This window comes from Halichoeres trimaculatus, unplaced genomic scaffold (assembly GCF_033239565.1).
Source record: "Halichoeres trimaculatus isolate MK-OKI-2021-1 unplaced genomic scaffold, fHalTri1.1 fHalTri1_scaffold_5, whole genome shotgun sequence".
Classification (NCBI taxonomy): Eukaryota; Metazoa; Chordata; class Actinopteri; order Labriformes; family Labridae; genus Halichoeres; species Halichoeres trimaculatus.
Window position 1 is genome coordinate 481,995 of NW_027437183.1, and position 18,006 is coordinate 500,000.

At 42.0% G+C, this 18,006-nt stretch overlaps 2 protein-coding genes across 2 annotated transcripts in view; both read right to left on the bottom strand.

Moving 5' to 3' along the window:
- Positions 1–3,388: 3,388 nt before the first annotated feature.
- gle1 (GLE1 RNA export mediator) lies at positions 3,389–12,484 on the bottom strand. Its single transcript, XM_074671176.1, has 15 exons — positions 12,217–12,484; positions 10,247–10,492; positions 9,949–10,101; positions 9,664–9,812; positions 9,524–9,584; positions 9,185–9,442; positions 8,884–9,106; positions 8,642–8,754; positions 8,261–8,473; positions 7,550–7,740; positions 7,345–7,474; positions 7,165–7,266; positions 7,008–7,090; positions 6,062–6,125; positions 3,389–4,698 (listed from the first exon to the last, which is right to left on the bottom strand). Exons 1-15 carry the CDS (start codon positions 12,313–12,315, stop codon positions 4,630–4,632), a joined length of 2,154 nt encoding a protein of 717 aa, XP_074527277.1. The 5' UTR covers positions 12,316–12,484; the 3' UTR covers positions 3,389–4,629.
- A 782-nt stretch (positions 12,485–13,266) lies between these two features.
- The window catches only part of LOC141790197 (outer dense fiber protein 2-like), an 8,545-nt gene continuing 3,805 nt past the window's right edge, over positions 13,267–18,006 (bottom strand). The window contains exons 9-17 of the mRNA XM_074669895.1: positions 16,536–16,733; positions 16,353–16,462; positions 16,134–16,269; positions 15,898–16,008; positions 15,552–15,815; positions 15,361–15,461; positions 13,855–14,017; positions 13,618–13,743; positions 13,267–13,525 (exon numbers count right to left, since the gene is read on the bottom strand). Coding sequence (XP_074525996.1) covers positions 13,379–13,525; positions 13,618–13,743; positions 13,855–14,017; positions 15,361–15,461; positions 15,552–15,815; positions 15,898–16,008; positions 16,134–16,269; positions 16,353–16,462; positions 16,536–16,733 — 1,356 coding nt within the window. The 3' untranslated portion in view covers positions 13,267–13,378. The remainder of the gene's footprint in view (positions 13,526–13,617; positions 13,744–13,854; positions 14,018–15,360; positions 15,462–15,551; positions 15,816–15,897; positions 16,009–16,133; positions 16,270–16,352; positions 16,463–16,535; positions 16,734–18,006) is intronic.

The following is an 18,006-nucleotide window of genomic DNA, read 5'->3' on the forward strand; positions in this document are numbered from 1 at the left end:
CCCTGAGGATCAGAGAACAAGGAGTCCAGAAACCTCAAGTCCACTCAGTCAGCTGCTTGTTCATTTCAGTGAACAAATTTTAACCAATCACAGAGACAAGTTGCTAAATTAAAACAGACAAGACTGTAAAATGAGCATTGTGCTTTATGTTAATCACTAAAACAGACTGAGACTTGGCTTGGCAACTGGAGGGTTGCTGGTTCAAGCTCAGGTATGGACCAAGTCAAGGTGCCCTTGAGAAAGGCACCAAATAGCCCTAATAGTGCTGAGGTGCCTACTGCTGCTCCTTCACTCTGCACTCTCCATCAGTCAAGTATGGATCATATAAAATCATTAATATGTTGTGAAGTGTACTTAATATTTGTTGTCTATTTTGAACTTGATGTATTGTGATACTTGCAAAAGAATCAGACATTAAAGTGATATCAAATTACATTAATGCCTCTTTGTTGGAATTCAAACAGTGCAGTGAACCGACTTAATTCCCGATAAATTTCAGGGACTAATGAAACTGTTAGTAAAACAGAGTTGAGAAAATGTTAACTAGTTTATTATCAAACTATATGTTTTGCTTTTAGTGCTCTAAATCAGAATTAAGTGTAAAAGGTTGCTTTTGATATTTGATATTATCTTAATATCTACTTTACGATGTAGACGGGGTGGGGGTGGGGGGTTGTGTCTCTTCATGGCATTGATGTATTTACAACAGACAACATTACATATGTATCAACATTTGACTTACAAAAGCTAAAAAAGTATCTGTTAAGGTTTTAGTCATGCAGAATGAAGATTATAAGCAGACTATTTGTAGATGTATATACACTCATATATACTGTCAAATCTGTTTAAAGCATAACTTAACCCTCACTGTAAAAGATTTCACTGATTCATTTTAAGACCTCACCTCAAGCCTTGTGCCAACCTCTCCTTTCTCTGTCTCCTTCTTTCTGCTGCATTCCTGCTCCTAAACATAAAAATGGTTTCAGAGCACGTCTTAGGTACAGCTCCTGAGCACAAAGGTGGTCCATTTTAAAACCACACAGGAAAAATCCACTTGTTGGTCACAATGGAGACACATTTCGGCATATATATGAGCAGAACAGCAGTTAGGTGTTGTAGTGCAGCTGGTAACCTGATTGTAATTTAACCCAAACCCTTATAGTACTATGGGAATGATGAAATAATTAATGATTTTCTTTAATAAACAATTTATCACCAGTCCTCACGTGTTTTCCTCCCTGAATCTGTTATCAATAATGTTTAAACTGACCTCACGCCCTGACCCTCCACCTGCCTCCTCCCTAAATGTAACACAGCCTTCCCATGATAAAACTGTTTTTTTAAGTATTAAAAGGATAATATATATATTTCACTAACCAGGTTAAAACCTTACCTGAGTCTCCTCACTCTATCCACCTTCAGTTCCTTCAGCTGCCTCTTTACTCCATGTACTAACACTGCTGATATCAGGCATTACTGCATATAATATAATGTGACACATGGTGGAGTATTTTTAGGTGTTGTTCTTGTTTTGTGTAACAGTTACTCACACTAACATTACTAGCCTCTCTGCTGCTTCAGCCTTTTCTTCAGTGCTGACATTGATCTGAAATGAGTTAGCAAAACATTTTAGCTAGCGCTGACGTTACTTGGGAACACTGACAAAGTTAGCCGTTAAATAATGGACAATAACCATCCCAGGATTAAGATGACTGAACTTTAAAGATATGATTGCTAAATATGAACATGAACTAACAACAGGAGGTTATAAACGAGCTATTTTCATGAAAAAGTCCCCCACAGACCGTTTTACCTCATTCACAGACTTTCTGTCAAAAACAACCCGCTGTCGCCTGCTGCCGTTTCCCGCCTCTCGAACGTTCTCTGAACCGAGGAGGGAGGGGGCGTCCCAGTGACATCACGCTGTGCTGCGCTTTCGAAATAAAAACACGTCACTTAAAAAAATGGAATTAAATATTTTTCTACTCCGCGGTATATTTTTTGTGGGGACAAATGCGCCTGTCTCCAATATTTCTAAGGTTTCTACGTCATTTTTACCGTTGTTTTACATTAATTGCTGTAATCATTGAGGTAGGGCCATGGTGATTCCCTCGGTAAAAGCTCCTCTTCACCTGCCTCCACTGTCATCTCTCGGGCCGGCCAAAGGTCCAACGTTTGCGTGTACGCGTGCGTGTGTGTGTGTATGCAGTGAAGTCGCAGGCAACATTTCAAAGACTGTAAAGTGTCGTTATCATAGATATTATATACGTAGACGCCTCATTACGTACTGGACCGCATCAGGCGTCGCCGCCATATTAGATGGGTCTCAATGATGGTAATATAGCAATGGTAATGTTAGTGTTAAATGACTTTTCTCCTTGTTATAACAAATTATTAATATTATTGTTTTTCTACTTATTATTATTTATTTTTCTAAATATTTGTTCTTATAAGCATCCATGCTACAGTTTAATTTAATTTCATTATTATTGTGGCTGACGTTGCCATCGTTATTTTTAATTTTTACTACGATTAAGTAGTAATTCAAAGAAATACTTATTTTTATTATTGTATTATTATAATTATTTAATTACTATTATTATATTTAAAAATATGTGTGAAGTTGGCATTGTGAATATATATATATATATATATATATATATATATATATATATATATATATATATATATATATATATATATATATGTATGTATGTATGTGTGTATGTATGACCACAAAAATAATGTTGCTTCTACGTTTTCTCTATCTCACTCTCCTGTCTCATTGCACCACAAAAAAAATAGCACAATAAAAAGTATTTTAATTTGAAAGAATGTATTAAAATGTGTGACCGCGTCCTGTATTATTATTACATCTCTGTTGTTTGTAACAAATGTATCCGTGTGAAAATTGGGTAAAAAATCGCTGAGTTATGCTCATAATAGTTGTGCATTCTAATCTACACCTTTCTCCTCAATATAATAAACACACTGGGGCGGTGTGTGAGACCCATCCAAGATGGCAGCCGGTACCTATGTCAGCTCCAATAGGCAGCGCTAGTCAATGAGGCGTCTACGTATATAATGCCTATGGTCATTATCATAATACAACAGTACCTACTTGATTTACGGCATAGCAGCAGAAGAAGAAGAGTTCTAGAACGCTGGGTTCTGTAATTACTTAACGTTTCTTAAAGAGACAGTAGCTGAAATGAAGCCCGAAACCCGCAAACATCACCATTTAACATCAGTTATGTTAAACGTAGGAGACTCAGAGATATTTAGACAGTGTCACTTTTCTACACCGTCAATATTTTGCTGAATGACTTGTAGACTGTTTAGTTTTTCAAAGATGGAGGAATAAAAACTCACTGAGGATGGTTTCCTGTGAACTGCAGAACAGGTTTTTATTACTTCAGATGTTTAGTTTATGGATGAAGATACAATCAGTGTTATGACACCAGTATGATCAACTTATTTCAAACACAAACTTTCTGACAGGGTCACTCAGTCATCAGGGTTTCTCTTTGAAGAGTTTAACACAATAAACGTCACAGTTCATCAGCCTTCAAACCCTCATCCACACGGTGGATTTATAAAAAAATAAATATCTAAAGTTCACACCAACCAACACTTCTGATTTGAGCAGAGGCTGACTCCACTCCATAAAAACAAAAACATAATCCAGTGAGTCAGGTCAGATTATCCCCCACAGATTAAAAGACACCAGGACCCAGCTGTGAGGTCTCTGAGGCACTTTAACATCCCTCTGCTGCACACTCACATCCAGAACAAGAGAACTACAGACGCATGTTTGGACTACAACACCCAGAGAACCCAGAGGAGAGACGCTGGAGGACGGACGGTTTTCAGGACCAACTCGCTTTGAGTCCTTCAAATGGAAAATATTCTCAAATACAGACATCAGGACTTAAAGACGACCCAGGTTCACAAACTGAAAACTACGAGATCACCAAGAAACTTTATCAGTCTGATGACTTAGCATCTCTGACTTTACTCCAACCCCTTTTTCCTCTTTGTGAAGCTGTCAGAGCAGACTCAAAGGGTTTAAAAATAACTGTTCAGAAAGTATCTGGGGGTTTAGAAAAGTTTTCAAACTTCATGTTTGTATTTTGAATAAAGTATTTTCATTGACAAACGCTCCTGTGACAGTGTTGGTGCCATGATCGACTTTCTTTCAAGTTCAACTCCTAAAACACTGATTTATCTCTCCTGAAATGATCGATTCTTCTTTTGAGAGTTTAATTTTCCTGGTGATATCAAGTCTTTGTTTGCAGCCCTGAGTCATAAACTCCTGATGTTGGCTCATTATTCTACGATCATTACACATTTTTAGGTTCTCAGAGGTTATCTTTATGAGGAAGTATTCTGAGGAAGTGTTTTTAATGCGTATTTTTCCATGCTGTCATCTTTAGCGTTAAAGTTAATTGATTTGATTTTCACTCTGAGCCTCCAGCGTGGCCTCCTGATCAGTCGTTTCTGTGAGTTCAGTTAATTAAAGGACTTATTTCCCTCTTTAAAGCGTCCTCTTCAAGAGGACAAAGTCTCTCAGCATCAGCTCGACCTCAGCTCGTCACGCAGCAGGATCCATCACGACGTCCTCCTTCATCATGTCCTCCAGAAGGTGGCGCTCAGCTGCCCCTTAGGCGGGCTGATCTGTCGGCTCTGCAGAGACGACTACGAGACAGAGGAACAACCACAATAATAGTAATGACACTTTTTATCTGGTGGGGCTTTTCAAGTCACCTCACAAAAACAGAAGCACAGTAAAACATTAAAGCAGGTTTACATGGGTTCAGCAGAGGCTCAGGTCCTGAATGCGTCCAGTTTTTATAATTTAACTACGACCGTTTACATGCAGCGTCAGGAACCGGACTATGAGCTTAGACAGTGCGAGATCAGACTATTACGATGCATGTGAACAGCTCAGTCAGACTCAGAACGGACTGAGCATGCCCAGATTGACACACCCAGATAACGTAACTGTTTTTGAACAATGGTTGGATGTGTCAGGACTCAGCACACCCTCTGTGTTCAGCTGGAAGAGGAAGTAGATGACCCTGAGAAATAATCACTGTGCTCTTACAGTTTGTGGCTCCAACACCACATACAGCACGGCTCATACTGACATAAAATAAGAGAGCTGCAGCCATCTCAGACACCGTCATCAAAACGTTATTTCCTCTTCAGGTGAACAGAAACTAGTTTGATTATCCTCCTTAGTCCCCATTAAAGAAAGCCAACACTGAATATAGTTGTTGTTGTTGTACTTGTGACAAAGTTTGCAGGTTTTTGTCTGTTCTGTGAAATGTAGCATTTAGCATGAGCTGCTTAACATTTCCCTTCAAATAAAAGCACAGGATTATTTTCTTATAACTTTTTTTTTTTACCCAGGCAAAGACCTGTGACCCCTGAAAAAGGGTCTGTGACCAACTTCTAGGTCACGACCCACCTGCTGAGAGTCACTGGATTTGCCAGTTGGCATCAAAAACCAGCTTTAAACTGATGCAGTTACCACAACAACATGACAAGTATTAATTCCCTGTTCCTAGAAATTATGACAGCGAACTAATGAAATAAGTTATCTGTTATATAAGAATATTTAAATATTTCATTTCTAAACTTGGTGATATTGTTTTTGTTGTACTAAGTTAGTTTGCCGTAGATAATACCTGGATTATTTTTGGTCAGTTTGTTTAAAATCATTCGAAATATCATTTTTTTACAGTGTAATAGACTGATAAAATCAGATAGTAACTTTTTATGCACAAACTCTAATGAGAAACATTGATTACACCAACTGTCCACGTCTTTCAAGGATGACAAGAAAAAAACAATTTTGTGTGAGAAAACACCTCAGAGCTGACTGAAAACCAGACTTTTTTTTAACTTATTGATTAATTTTTCTTGAATCTGTTGATTTCACATCTTTTCTCACATTTTGTGCAGATGATCTACATGTGCTCAGTGTAAAAACTGAAAGTGCTGGACAAAAATATGAGAATCCTCTGTGTTGTGGTGAGTGGTGTGTTTGACGTACCTCCAGGAACTGTTTAAGTCTGATGACGGAGCCCATCTGTCCTGAGCTGGTCACTGCTTCGATCCTGAAACACCAAAGACCATCAGTCAGGAGAATCCAGATTACTGGCACCAAAGACCATCAGTCAGGAGAGTCCAGATTACTGACACCAAAGACCACCAGCATGGAGAATACAGATCACTGACACCACAGACCATCAGTCAGGAGAATCCAGATTACTGACACCAAGAATATTGGTCAGGAGAATCCCGATTACTGACACCAAAGACCATCAGTCAGGAGAGTCCAGATAACTGACACCAAAGACCATCATTTAGGAGAATCCTGATTACTGACACCAAAGACCATCAGTCAGGAGAATCCAGATTACTGACACTACAGTCCATCAGTCAGGAGAATCCACATTACTGACACCAAAGACCATCAGTCAGGAGAGTCCAGATTACTGACACCAAAGGCCATCAGTCAGGAGAATCCAGATTACTGACACCAAAGACCATCAGTCAGGAGAATCCAGATTACTGACACCAAAGACCATATCTGGTCAGGAGAATCCAGATTACTGACACCAAAGACCATTTGTCAGGAGAATCCAGATTACTGACACCAAAGACCATCAGTCAGGAGAATCCAGATAACTGACACCACAGACCATATCTGGTCAGGAGAATCTAGATAACTGACACCAAAGACCATCAGTCAGGAGAATCCAGATTACTGACACCAAAGACCATCAGTCAGGAGAGTCCAGATAACTGACACCACAGACCATCAGTTAGGACAACAAATCACTGACACCAGAATTTACATGGAGTGCACTGAACCTGATTTAGTTGTTCTCCTGTGACCGAAGCTTCCTGTGATCTGAAGCTAACGGCGTGTGTGTGTGTGTGTATAAGTGTGTGTGTGTGTGTGTGTGTGTGTGTGTGTGTGTGTGTGTGTGTACCTGGGGAAATACTGATCCTTCAGGAGCAGGATGAGTTTCCAGAACTGAGACTGATACTGTTTGACCAGAGCGTTGCCGCACACCTGAAGGAGACAAACACAAAGATTGAAGTCGGTTTTCTTTTGGAGCGTTAAAGGCGTGACCTCACAGGACTCACCTCCAGGAAGTCGAACAGCAGCGTCGCCGTGATGTCAGCAATCGGCTCCATGTTGAGCATCTGAGCCAACCACCTCCAGCCGTTGTTGAGTCCGTGTGGAGACTAAAGGAAGGGGAACAAAGAGTGAGACCTACCAGGACTGAGCGGGGTCTCATTAGGACCTCAGGGATCTGGTCTTACCCCCTGCTTGGAGCTGTAGGGCCACCTCAGCTGGATGACCGCAGCGTACAGACGGATCATACCAGACATCCTCTTCAGGAAACTGTCCTGACCTTCGACCCCGGAGTCGTCGACGCGATATCCGAGAATCCTAAGGAGAGGAAACGGTTCAGTTTTAACGCTCTGCTTTGATCAGACGCCTTAAAGGTTTCAGAGTCTCTCTGACCTCTGGTAATCCTCCACAGACGTGCCCTCCTTCATCGGGGGGTAATGGGGGACGGCGTACGGGCATTTCTTGTGCAGGTGGGCGAGGAGGAAGTCTCCCACTCGAGGGTGCAGCTCCCAGATGCCTGAGGCCACGACGGCGATGGGGAACGCAGCTTCGTGATGGGACGCCACCTCCTCCTCTCCTTGTTTCTGCAGGAGCAGCTCAGCTTAGTTTTACACATTTTACACACAGACGCACGTCTCCCCGACTCTGATCCTTCAAAACTAAACTCAGGGACAGGGCTGGGACGACAGGCTATTCTCAGGATTTCATTATTTTACAATTTTTGGGGCGCCAATTCAATTGAAATTGCGATTCTTCAATATTTACGATTTTTAGTTTGCTTTTTTAACACCAGACCATGTGAAAAAGTTAAATGATGATGATGATGTCTACAGACTGTATCAGGAGCCATATTTTCCCATTAAAATGCAGAAAGAAACATTTCGCCCTCTGCTGGAGAAAAGTGGGAACTTCTTTCCAATCCAGTTTATAACAAAGACTGAAACTAAGAATCTGAATTTGAAAAAAAAAAAGTATTTTTGACAAAGAATCCTGATTTTGATATTGTCAAACAAAAAAATCCTGGTGTTTGGTATAACGGATTTTTTTCTCCTCCTAATGGTCAGACTGATCAGCGTATTCGTTAATCGTCTCGTGCAGACTCACCACAAACTTCTCGGCCAGCTTGTAGCAGACGAAGTCGAGGCCCTGAGGATGCTGGGAGGTGGAGACGGACCTCCCTCCTGACATCACGGGTCGGCCCGACAGCAGCTTGTCGATCTTGTCGAAGATTTCTTGGAGCTGTGATCCGGAGTTGCTGGAGATCTGACTGACGGGGATGCTGGCGGCTTTCTGGAGCTCCAACTTTAACTTCTTACACTGAGAGCAGAGGAGGAGGAAAACATTACATTACAACATCTTCATGATTAGTCACTTACTTTCATTCCCTCGACTTAAACCTGCATGAAAGTCAGGAGGGTCTGCATCCTGAGATCTTTAATTTCATGACTTTTTCTGTGTTTATGAATAAAGGAGTCTCAGACTGACCTGTGCGTCTTTCGGGGAGTTGAGCTCCTCGAAGGACTGAGCGCATTGAGCCGCCGACTGCTGCAGCTCCTTGTACCACTTCAGCGTGCTGTCCTCAGCGCTGTTCTGCAGACCTGCGCAGACACCGAACACAACAAACGTTTTTGATGAAAAACTTTATTGTTTCAGTCATATAACCCCCACCTCCTACGCCTCCTAAACCTCCTGCACCTCCTGCACTTCCTGCAGAGCTGCTCACTGACCTTTCCTCTGAGCTTTCTCCTTGGCCGACTGTTCGGCCTTCTTCTGCGCTTCCTGCTGCGCCTGAAGCTCCTTCTGCTTCCTCAGCTCCTCCTCCTCTTCCTGCTCCTTCTTCTTCTTCTCCTGAGCCTTGGCCACCTCCTCCTGCATCAGTCTGATCAGCGCCCTCATCTCGTGGAGGGCTCGTTCAGCCACGGTCATGTCGTCCACGCTGGGAAACTCCCCCTGAGGCGGGACGTCAGAGGAGATTTGTTACGGACTGAAAGGAGGACGCAGAGCGTCAGAACCCAGAGTTTTACCGACCTCCGCCGTCTTCCTCACGACCTCGGACACCTGCGAGCACAGCTGGTTCCCCCGGGTGCTGAAGGAGCTGAGGCAGTCTGCGGGGAGCTGGGCTTTGGACTGTTTGGACGGGTCCAGCAGCTGGTTGAGCTGCAGCACCTCCTCCTGGATGGTGTTCAGGTTCCTCAGTCTCTCCCTGCCGTCCGCCTGCCGCTGCCTCTCCAGCTCCGCCTCCTTCAGACGCTGCTGCTCCGCCTCCCGCAGACGCAGGTTGAGGATCTGAAGACGAAGAGGGAAACACTGAAACCACTGATTTCTGATCAATCACAGCCTTCATTTCTTTTCCTCGAGGAGCCTCACCTTCATCCTGTGTCTCTGCTCCTCCTTCAGTTTCTCCTGCCGTCCGATGCTCTCTTTAGTCCTGTGGAGGAGCGAGGAGCGGTTAGAGGAGGTGTGTGAACATGTGAAGAGTCTTAAACACAGGAAGGTTTGTCTCTTACTCTCTGTCCATCATGTCCCTCATGCTCTGGTACTCCTGTCTCTGTTTCAGCTCCATGAACTCCTCAAAACGTTTCAGCTGCTCCGACTCAGAGTTCGCCACCGCCACCATCAGCTTCTCCTGCACCTCCTGCCGCCGTTTGAGCGCCATCTGAACAGATTCAGACGATTTGTCCGGAGTTTCCACCATCCTTCCTCTCAGTTTGTTATGTCAGCTGTACCACTTGAAATACTCTCTCTAAACACTTTTAAACCACACAGGATCCTGAAGATCCGTCATTTCTGACCTTTGCTTTTTCTCGCTGCTGCTCCTCAAATTTCAGAATCTGTCCTGCCGTCTCCATGGCTTTGGGCGACAGGAGAGAAATCACCGGGGATGATACAGGGCTGGGAACATCGCTGACATCTGTGTCTTCATCCTTCACCTCGTCGCTGAGAGCCTGGAGCACAAAGCGTGAGAGAAAGATGAGAGTCAGAAACTCAGGGAGCTCAGACTGAGGCAGAGAAGGTGAAGTGTTAAAGAGTCAGGGCTGGATATTTCTAGCATCACATTAGAGTTAAACTTTCTGTGACGTGTCCTCTCACCTGTTCGCTCTCTGTCCTCACAGGTGGGGCTGAATAGAGCATGCTGCTCCTCCCGTTGATGTCAGGGATGGATCCTGTGGAGGAAGCTGAGGCCGAGGTCTCATCGGAGAGGCCGGGGCTCGAGTCTTCGGAGCCGGAGCCCAGAAAGCTTCGGGAGGTCTGAGGAGGCAAAGGACCAAGACGCTCCAACACGACTGCGGAGTGCGGGGACAAGCTGAGGACGTCTCTGCAGCCTGCCAAAATGTCCTGCACAGAAACCATAATGGTCACAACACAGGAGGGGATTCTACTTTAGTCCAGCTGATGGACTCAAAATAATCTTTAACAGCAATAGGCCCATCACGATGATCAATAAATTGATTAACTGAACAATAAAAAAAAACGTCCTGGGTAAGTTTTCCAGCCTGGATAAACTGACACGTGCATGTTTGTTTTCCTCCTCTCTTTCCACCAAAGAGGCTGAATGAGAAGATGGCTCACTACGTCTATCTTTCCTAACATCAGGGTGCATAAGTTCTATAGCAGATTTAGCAGATTTATAGCAGAGTGAGCATCTGTCAAAAATACGATCTTTGGGGTGAAGACGGGGCTGCTGGCGCGTACACACGGAGAGAGCTGAAGCGAGCGTCCTGAGGGGTAAGGAGGAAACACACGCTGATATGAGTGATGGCACCAAAGATACGGTTCTTAAGCCGCCTGCCACAGTCCCAGTGTGGGGATATTTAGTTTTTATCAGAATGAACAAAGTGTGAGCTCATGAACACCAACCAGCTGATATGTGACATTTGTTTGAAAATAGTGGCGACGAAGAAGAAGAAGAAGGGGAGGTGCAGCAGAGCCTTGTTCACTGACAATCCGCTCTTACTGAGGCTTTTGGTCGGCAAAGTAAATACAAATAAAAGCTCCAGATGGTGGCGCTCAAAGACAGCTACATTACCAAAGAAATACAGCCCTTCAATACGGTTAAAGCCAGAAATGTTAAAAATGTTTGACAGACAGTACGGATTGACTGGGAAAAAGGACATGTTACAAACAATTCAGGAACTGTAAAAACTCCCTTTGATTTAGGCCAGAGTTTTTGTTTTGTTTTTTTTCTAGAGTTTTTTTTTTTCTTTAGAGACAGGGTCTATGTTTTATTGTTTTTGATTAGTATTAATTATTTTCATTGACATGTTTTTTTTTCTAAAAGAGAGTCCATTTCATTTTCATTGGATTTTTTTCTCTTTCTTGTTTGTTAAATTTATTATATTTTTTGTTTAATTTATTTTATTTCAAAGATCCTGACCTTTTAATTACAGTTAAATACTCTTAAGAAATTTTTTCTTGCTTTTGATATGGTGTACTCACTTTATTATCCCATTTATCATAATTACATCAATGAAAAAATGGAAAAAAAAAAAAATAATAATATTGACAATAAAATCGCTTATCGGTAATAATATTTTGGAAAATTATCGTCTAGCAAAATTTGTTATCGTGACAGGCCTAAACAGCAACAACTTTCTCTACTACAAAATATGGGACCGAAAGAGAGAGAGTGAACATTTGCACTTTTTGGTTTATGAAAATTAATTTAATGGGTAAAAGCATTGCAGCACTCCGTAGGCCTACATCTACAGGCCATGGGGTAAGAGTTTGACAGACCGTAGCTTCACAAAATAATAAAAACATTTTTTAAAATGTATTTTGAAGTTTTTATGCTCTTTACTTCATTTTATATCCGTGTTAGTATTTTTAAATCGCTCTGTTTGTGTTATTGTTAAACCCGAGCTATGACGGAGAGAACAGCAATAACCAGCTTCACCACAATGAATGATATGAAATAATGTTTCCACCTGTTATAGCTCTCTTCTAATGTTCTCTTTTATATATTTAACTAACGAGTTAAACCTGCGTATAAGTAAATAGTTTAACCATGTTAATGTTAACGAGCCGCTCCTCAGCTAGTTGACGTAGTTAGCTTAACTCACCTCTCCCCGCTCGGACCAGTACGGGTCGAACGAGATTTTCGCTTTGGCGGTTTTTTTTAAAGCCTCTAAAGTTTCCCATCTTAAATTTTCAGCCGGCATCACGAAAAAGAAAAACAGAAACAACCCAAAAAACTACAAACTACAAACCAAAAACTACGAACTCATCGGAACTCATGCTAATGCTAACGCTGGGCGAAGTTTGAAAACACAGGATGGGGTTACAGGAATCACCGTCCGACGGGAAACAGCCCACCTTCTACGACAGGGAGAGTCCTGTTCCTGCAAAGTTATGTTTGCAGTCCGCGATTTATACATTTTTTATTAGTTAATTCATCTCATAAAAATGAAAAAGAACCTTAAAACCTCAAAATTGAAATAAAATTTTACATTTTGTTAATCTTCAAAGTATTTCTGTATCGACCGCTCATTTGTGATCATTATATCACAGACGATGAGGCGGCGGCGTTGCGTTTCTTTCAAACGCTGATTATCTGCTTTTTATAGCTTTTCTTTTTTTTCCTAAAGCTCAAGGTTATGAAAAACAAGTAAAATTTCCCGCGGGAACTATTTAACATGTTGAACAGAGCATAATATTTTTTACCTGGTCCATGGTGCCTCCTACCCTCACACCATCCTCCTTTGAATGTTTATATTCAAATTAAATGAGATTATCTTTCGATTTAATGCCGGCCGAATTCAAGAACCATTACTTCTGGATTATAAAACATCAACACTGTGTGTCTCATGCCGGTTTTATATACGCTATTTAACGAGATTATTGTGAATTGTGAAAGTTCTTCATGAGGTTTGGTGGGTGTGAAAAAAACGAAACATTGAATCCATCCTCCAATTTGGATGGAGCAGGATAAACCTATATTCTATTGGTAATTTATCAAAAAAATATGGGAAATAAGTTTGAATGAGTGTTTTACAGATTTTAAATTGAGTTTATGTGTTGTATTCATGAAAAAAGGCATCAGAATCAAGAAACAGCAGAACGTTTTTTATTTAAAAGAAAATAAATAAATTTAATGTAAATATCAAGTCTGCGTTTCATTTTTAAAAAGTTTTTATTCTTTATAAAACTTTCCTGTCAAGTGCAGTAGAAGTTAAAAACACAATGTTTTGCTAAGAAAGTCAGTCAGGACGGAGGGGTTTTCAGTCAGCTGGAGAGGAAAGAGTCTCCGAACACGTTTCCATACGAGGTTTTCAGAAACTGAACGTAATTCTGCAGAGTTCGGTTTGTAGAGTCGGACTGCTCCAGTCTTTCCTTCATGTTCTGCAGCTGAGTCTTGAAGCGACTCTCCATCTGAGGAGACACAGACACAGCATTCAGCAGGCTGAGCATGACGACCAACAGTTTTATTCTGGACTACAGAAGCTGTAAACGTGATGCTGTACCTCCTCTTTGCTCCTCTGCAGCTGGCTCTGCTCTGATTTGGCTCGGCTCAGCTGGCTCTGCAGCTCCAGCGCTTTAGACTGAGACGTTCTCTCTTTGGCCAAAACCCTCTGCATGTTCTCGTCCACCTGCACAGCGGACAGCAACCAGTGAAGTTTGTCAGCTTAGACTGAGAGAAGTGTGCATGCACAGTCTTTGATTTGCAGGTATCAGAATCATCCACGTGTTTATGTTCACACCTGTTTCTGAGCATCGTCCAGGGTTTGTCTCAGCTGTCGGGACACCACGCCGCACTCGAGCGTCTTCTCCTCCAGCTGCTGCTGAACGCTGCGGATGGTGGCGTCCTTTGAGGAGAGAGACTGAGACATGTCTTTGTTTTCCTCTGTGAGGTTCTCCAGCTGCCTAAAACACACACACACACACACACACACACACACACACACACACACACACACACACACACACACACACACACACACACACACACACACACACACACACACACACACACACACACACACAGCAGCTGTAATCAATGAGGGGAACTGTATGTACATTTATTTCTTACAGGTGTTTGATTTCTTTTTTTTTTTTTTTTCAACATTCTTTTTTATTTAATTTTTGGCACAAAGTTAGCAGAAATTAACCGTTAGTTACGATGAATGCGTGCATTTTCACATTGGGAAATCACAACATTATGAAGAGTAAAGGTATGCATATTTAAAAACATACATAATCGTAGACATATACGTATTTAACCCCCCCCCCCAGAAAAAAGGGCCATATCTGCATAAAGTTTTTCAACAGAAAACAGAAAAAAAAATGACAGAAAATAATTAAATAAAATAATAAAATATTTAGAATATTTAGAAAAAAGGAAAAGAAAATAATAAGCTATACACACATACATTCACAGACAAAGTAATACTAATAACAATAATAACTAGAAAATAAATTGGTAATAAAATACCGTTATAAGAATTAGAAGAATTAAGTGAAACAATTGTAGTTAAAAAAATATACAATAATAATAACAATAATAATAATAATATATTTTTTTAAATACCTAAAATAAAATAAATAAAAGTATATATAAATGATTAAATTAATAAATAAATAATAATAATCGTAATATTTAGTGACATTACAATAAAAACACAGAAACCCATATTTAAAACAACCATAAAGATAAAAAAGAAATAAACTAATTATAATGATTTCAAATGATAATAAAAATGATAACAAAATACAAATTAAATAAGTATAAAAATTAGTAATACTAAAAACAATAATAACAATAAAAATAAAATAATGAGAATATAATAATGATAATGATGCTAATAAAAAATGAAGATGTAGGAGGCCAGAGGAGGGAGTGCACATACTGCTATCCAGCAAATCAGACATTGGTATTTCTTTAAGAAGTGCTTGTTTGTGCCAGAAAATTGAGCAAGAAAAACTTAAAAACTTTCTGAGAACACTTACCAAAACAAAACAAAATCATAACCAACAGAACAAAACGTGGTCTTCCTGAGGGTATCATTATAAGTAATGATCATGATCATGATCCAGGCACTCAGAGGGCACAGACACAAAAAGTCACAGGTATATAGTTCCACTAACCCCCGAAATTAAAACCACATGGATAGCTACTGAAGAGACAACAGTTACAAGAGAAAAGGAAAAAGACAAAAGGGCCACATAAAAGCCACCTTAAGTGACGGTGTTTGGTTTCTGATGCTCACCTCTCTAGGTTGTGAATTTTCTCCTTCAGGACGTTGTTCTCCTCCTGCAGCAGGAGGTTCCTCTGCTGAAACGTCTCCAGCTGAGCGCCCTGCTGCTCCACCTGTGAGGGGAAAAATCAAAAAGGAACGTCATTTATGTGACTCTTGTTTTAGTGAATCACTTCGATTGGCTCAGAGCGTCAGAGCTGCACCTTGTGTCTGACTTCAGCCAGGGCGGCGTTGTGCTCCGTGTTCCTCCTCTCGTGCGTGGCGGCCTCCTGCTGGGCGTCTCTGAGCTGCTGCTCCGTCCTCCTCAGGCTGTCGGGGAGCGTCTCCAGATCTCTGAGCCGAGTCAGCAGCTCCCTCCTCAGCTGCTCCTTCTCCCTCTCCAGGCTCGTCTTCACCTCCCGCGCCTCCTTTTGCGTCACCTCCAGCTTCAGACGACACTCCTCTGACTCCAGACGAGCCTGCTGCACCTGAGGAGAAGTAACGTTTTGGTTTTTTAGTAACACTTTCTTCCAGAAGCAGCTTGAGTTTTAGGGAAGCGTGTAACCGTACCTTCTTCTTGCACCTGTCCACCAGGTTCTCCTGTTTTCTGAGGGAAGATTTGAGCTGACGGGCTTCAGACTGCAGATCCCTGAGCTTCTGCTCTGATGTGGTCAACTGACCCTGAGGAAAAGTGAATTTTTTAAAAAGCACCAAAAGAAATCTGCCTCCCTGAAAACACAACACAACCAGAGGAAAACTAATCAGAAAAGCACAGAGATGGACGGATCCTGAGGAGGATCTGATACCTTCAGTTTCTGGTTCTCCAGTCTGGTCTCTGTGTTTCCAGAGCTGAGCTGCTGGATCCGATCCTGAAGCGTCTCCCGCTCTGTGCGACTCTCTTCCTCCGCAGAGTGAATCCTGGAGTTCAGCTCCGTCACCTGGCTGTGACAGAGCGGAGGATCAATAACTGCTTCATCATCTCTGTTTACAGGTTAAATAGGAACTTGAGAGAAACACGCGCTCACAATCTGAGAGCAGAGATCTCCTCCTCCAGCCGTCCTTTCACAGCCGCCTCCTTGGAGTGTCTCAGGCACCAGTCGCTGGACGTGGACAGAGCCTGAGCCAGCTGGGACTCCTTCAGGGAAACACACAGTGTGAACATTTCTCCTCAGGTGTGTGAGTCACCTGCAGCTCCTCTGATCACAAACCTTCTCCTGGAGTTTGGCCGTCAGCTGTCGGGCCGTTCCCTCGGCGTGCTCCGCCTGCTCCGTCAGCAGGGTCAGCGTCTCCTGGTCCCTCTGCCCCTGCTCCTTCCTCTCCTCCTCTCTCTGCTGCCTCAGAGTCTGCAGCTCCTCCTGCAGCGCCTGGAGCTCCCCCTGCTGCTCCTCCAGGCTCTGCTGCATCCTCTGCACCGAGACAGAGACCAAGATGGAGATGAAGACGTCCATCCATTAATTGTAAAGTTTTTATCAAAGAGACTGTGAGGAGGAGCTGTTTAATTTAGACTGCAGCGCCACCTTCTGGCCTGGAGTCTCTCACACACTGTGGTGAAGTCGTGACTCTGAACAAGGTGTGTGTTTGTTTTGGAAATGAATGGAGATCAGATCTTCTTTCTAACTCTACATTTCTTTGTTAAAAACAACTTTTCCCCAGACCCAGCTCCATGAGGTAAGGTGTTTACCAACAGTTAGAGCTACACTTTGAAACCTGACATCAAGCTAACTTTGTTAGTTTGTAGCGTAGTGGGTTGAAATGAACATTATCACAGTTTGACCCGTCTTTAACATTGAGCTTGTGTTTTGGCCTTTAGCTTGTGATTTAGCCTTTAGCTCATGTTTTAGCCTTTAGGTGTTTTTTAGCCTCTAGCTTGTGATTTTGCCCTGAGCTTGTATATTGCCCTTTAGTTTGTGTTCTAGCCTGTAGCTCGTGTTTAAGCCTTTGGCTCATGTTATAGTATTTAGCTTGTTGTTTAGCCTTAGCTTCTGTTTAGCCTCTGGCTGTGTTTTAGCCTGTAGCTCTTGTTTAGCCTTAAGCCTGTGTTTAAGACTCTAGCTTGTTATTATGCCTTTAGATTGCATTTTAGCCTTTAGCTTGTGTTTTAGCCTTTTGCACTTCTTTTAGCTACTAGCTTGTGTTTTAGCATTAAGCTCATGTATAAGCCTTTAGCCTGGTTTTAGCCTTTAGCTCATACTTTAGCCTTTGATGCCTCTTTTAGCCTGTGGCTTGTTTTTTAGCCTCTAGCTAATGTTAAAGCCTTTGGCGTGTGTATTAGCCTTTGGCTCATATTTTGGCCATTAGCTTTTTCTAACCCTTTGCTTGTGCTTTAGCCTTCAGTGTTTTTTTTAGCCTCTAGCCTGTGTTATAGTCTCTAGCCTGTGTTTTAGCCTTTAGCTCCTGTGTTAGCCTTTAGCCTGTGCTCTCTCTCTCTCCTGTTTCTCTTTCTTCTGCTCTTCTGTCCTTTTCTGTCTGACAGTTAGGCTCCAGTGTCCACCATCACTACAAAATTAATCACAGAAATCGTTTACAGGAGAGACAAACACAAATCTCTCTTCTCTCTGATAAACTCCATCAGATGGCGTGGTGTTGTCATGGAGACTTAGACGTGCTGTAAATCAGTCCTGGTCTCATTTGGTATCCTTTAGGAATAATCTGTAATATTGGAGCTGATAATCTGATTTC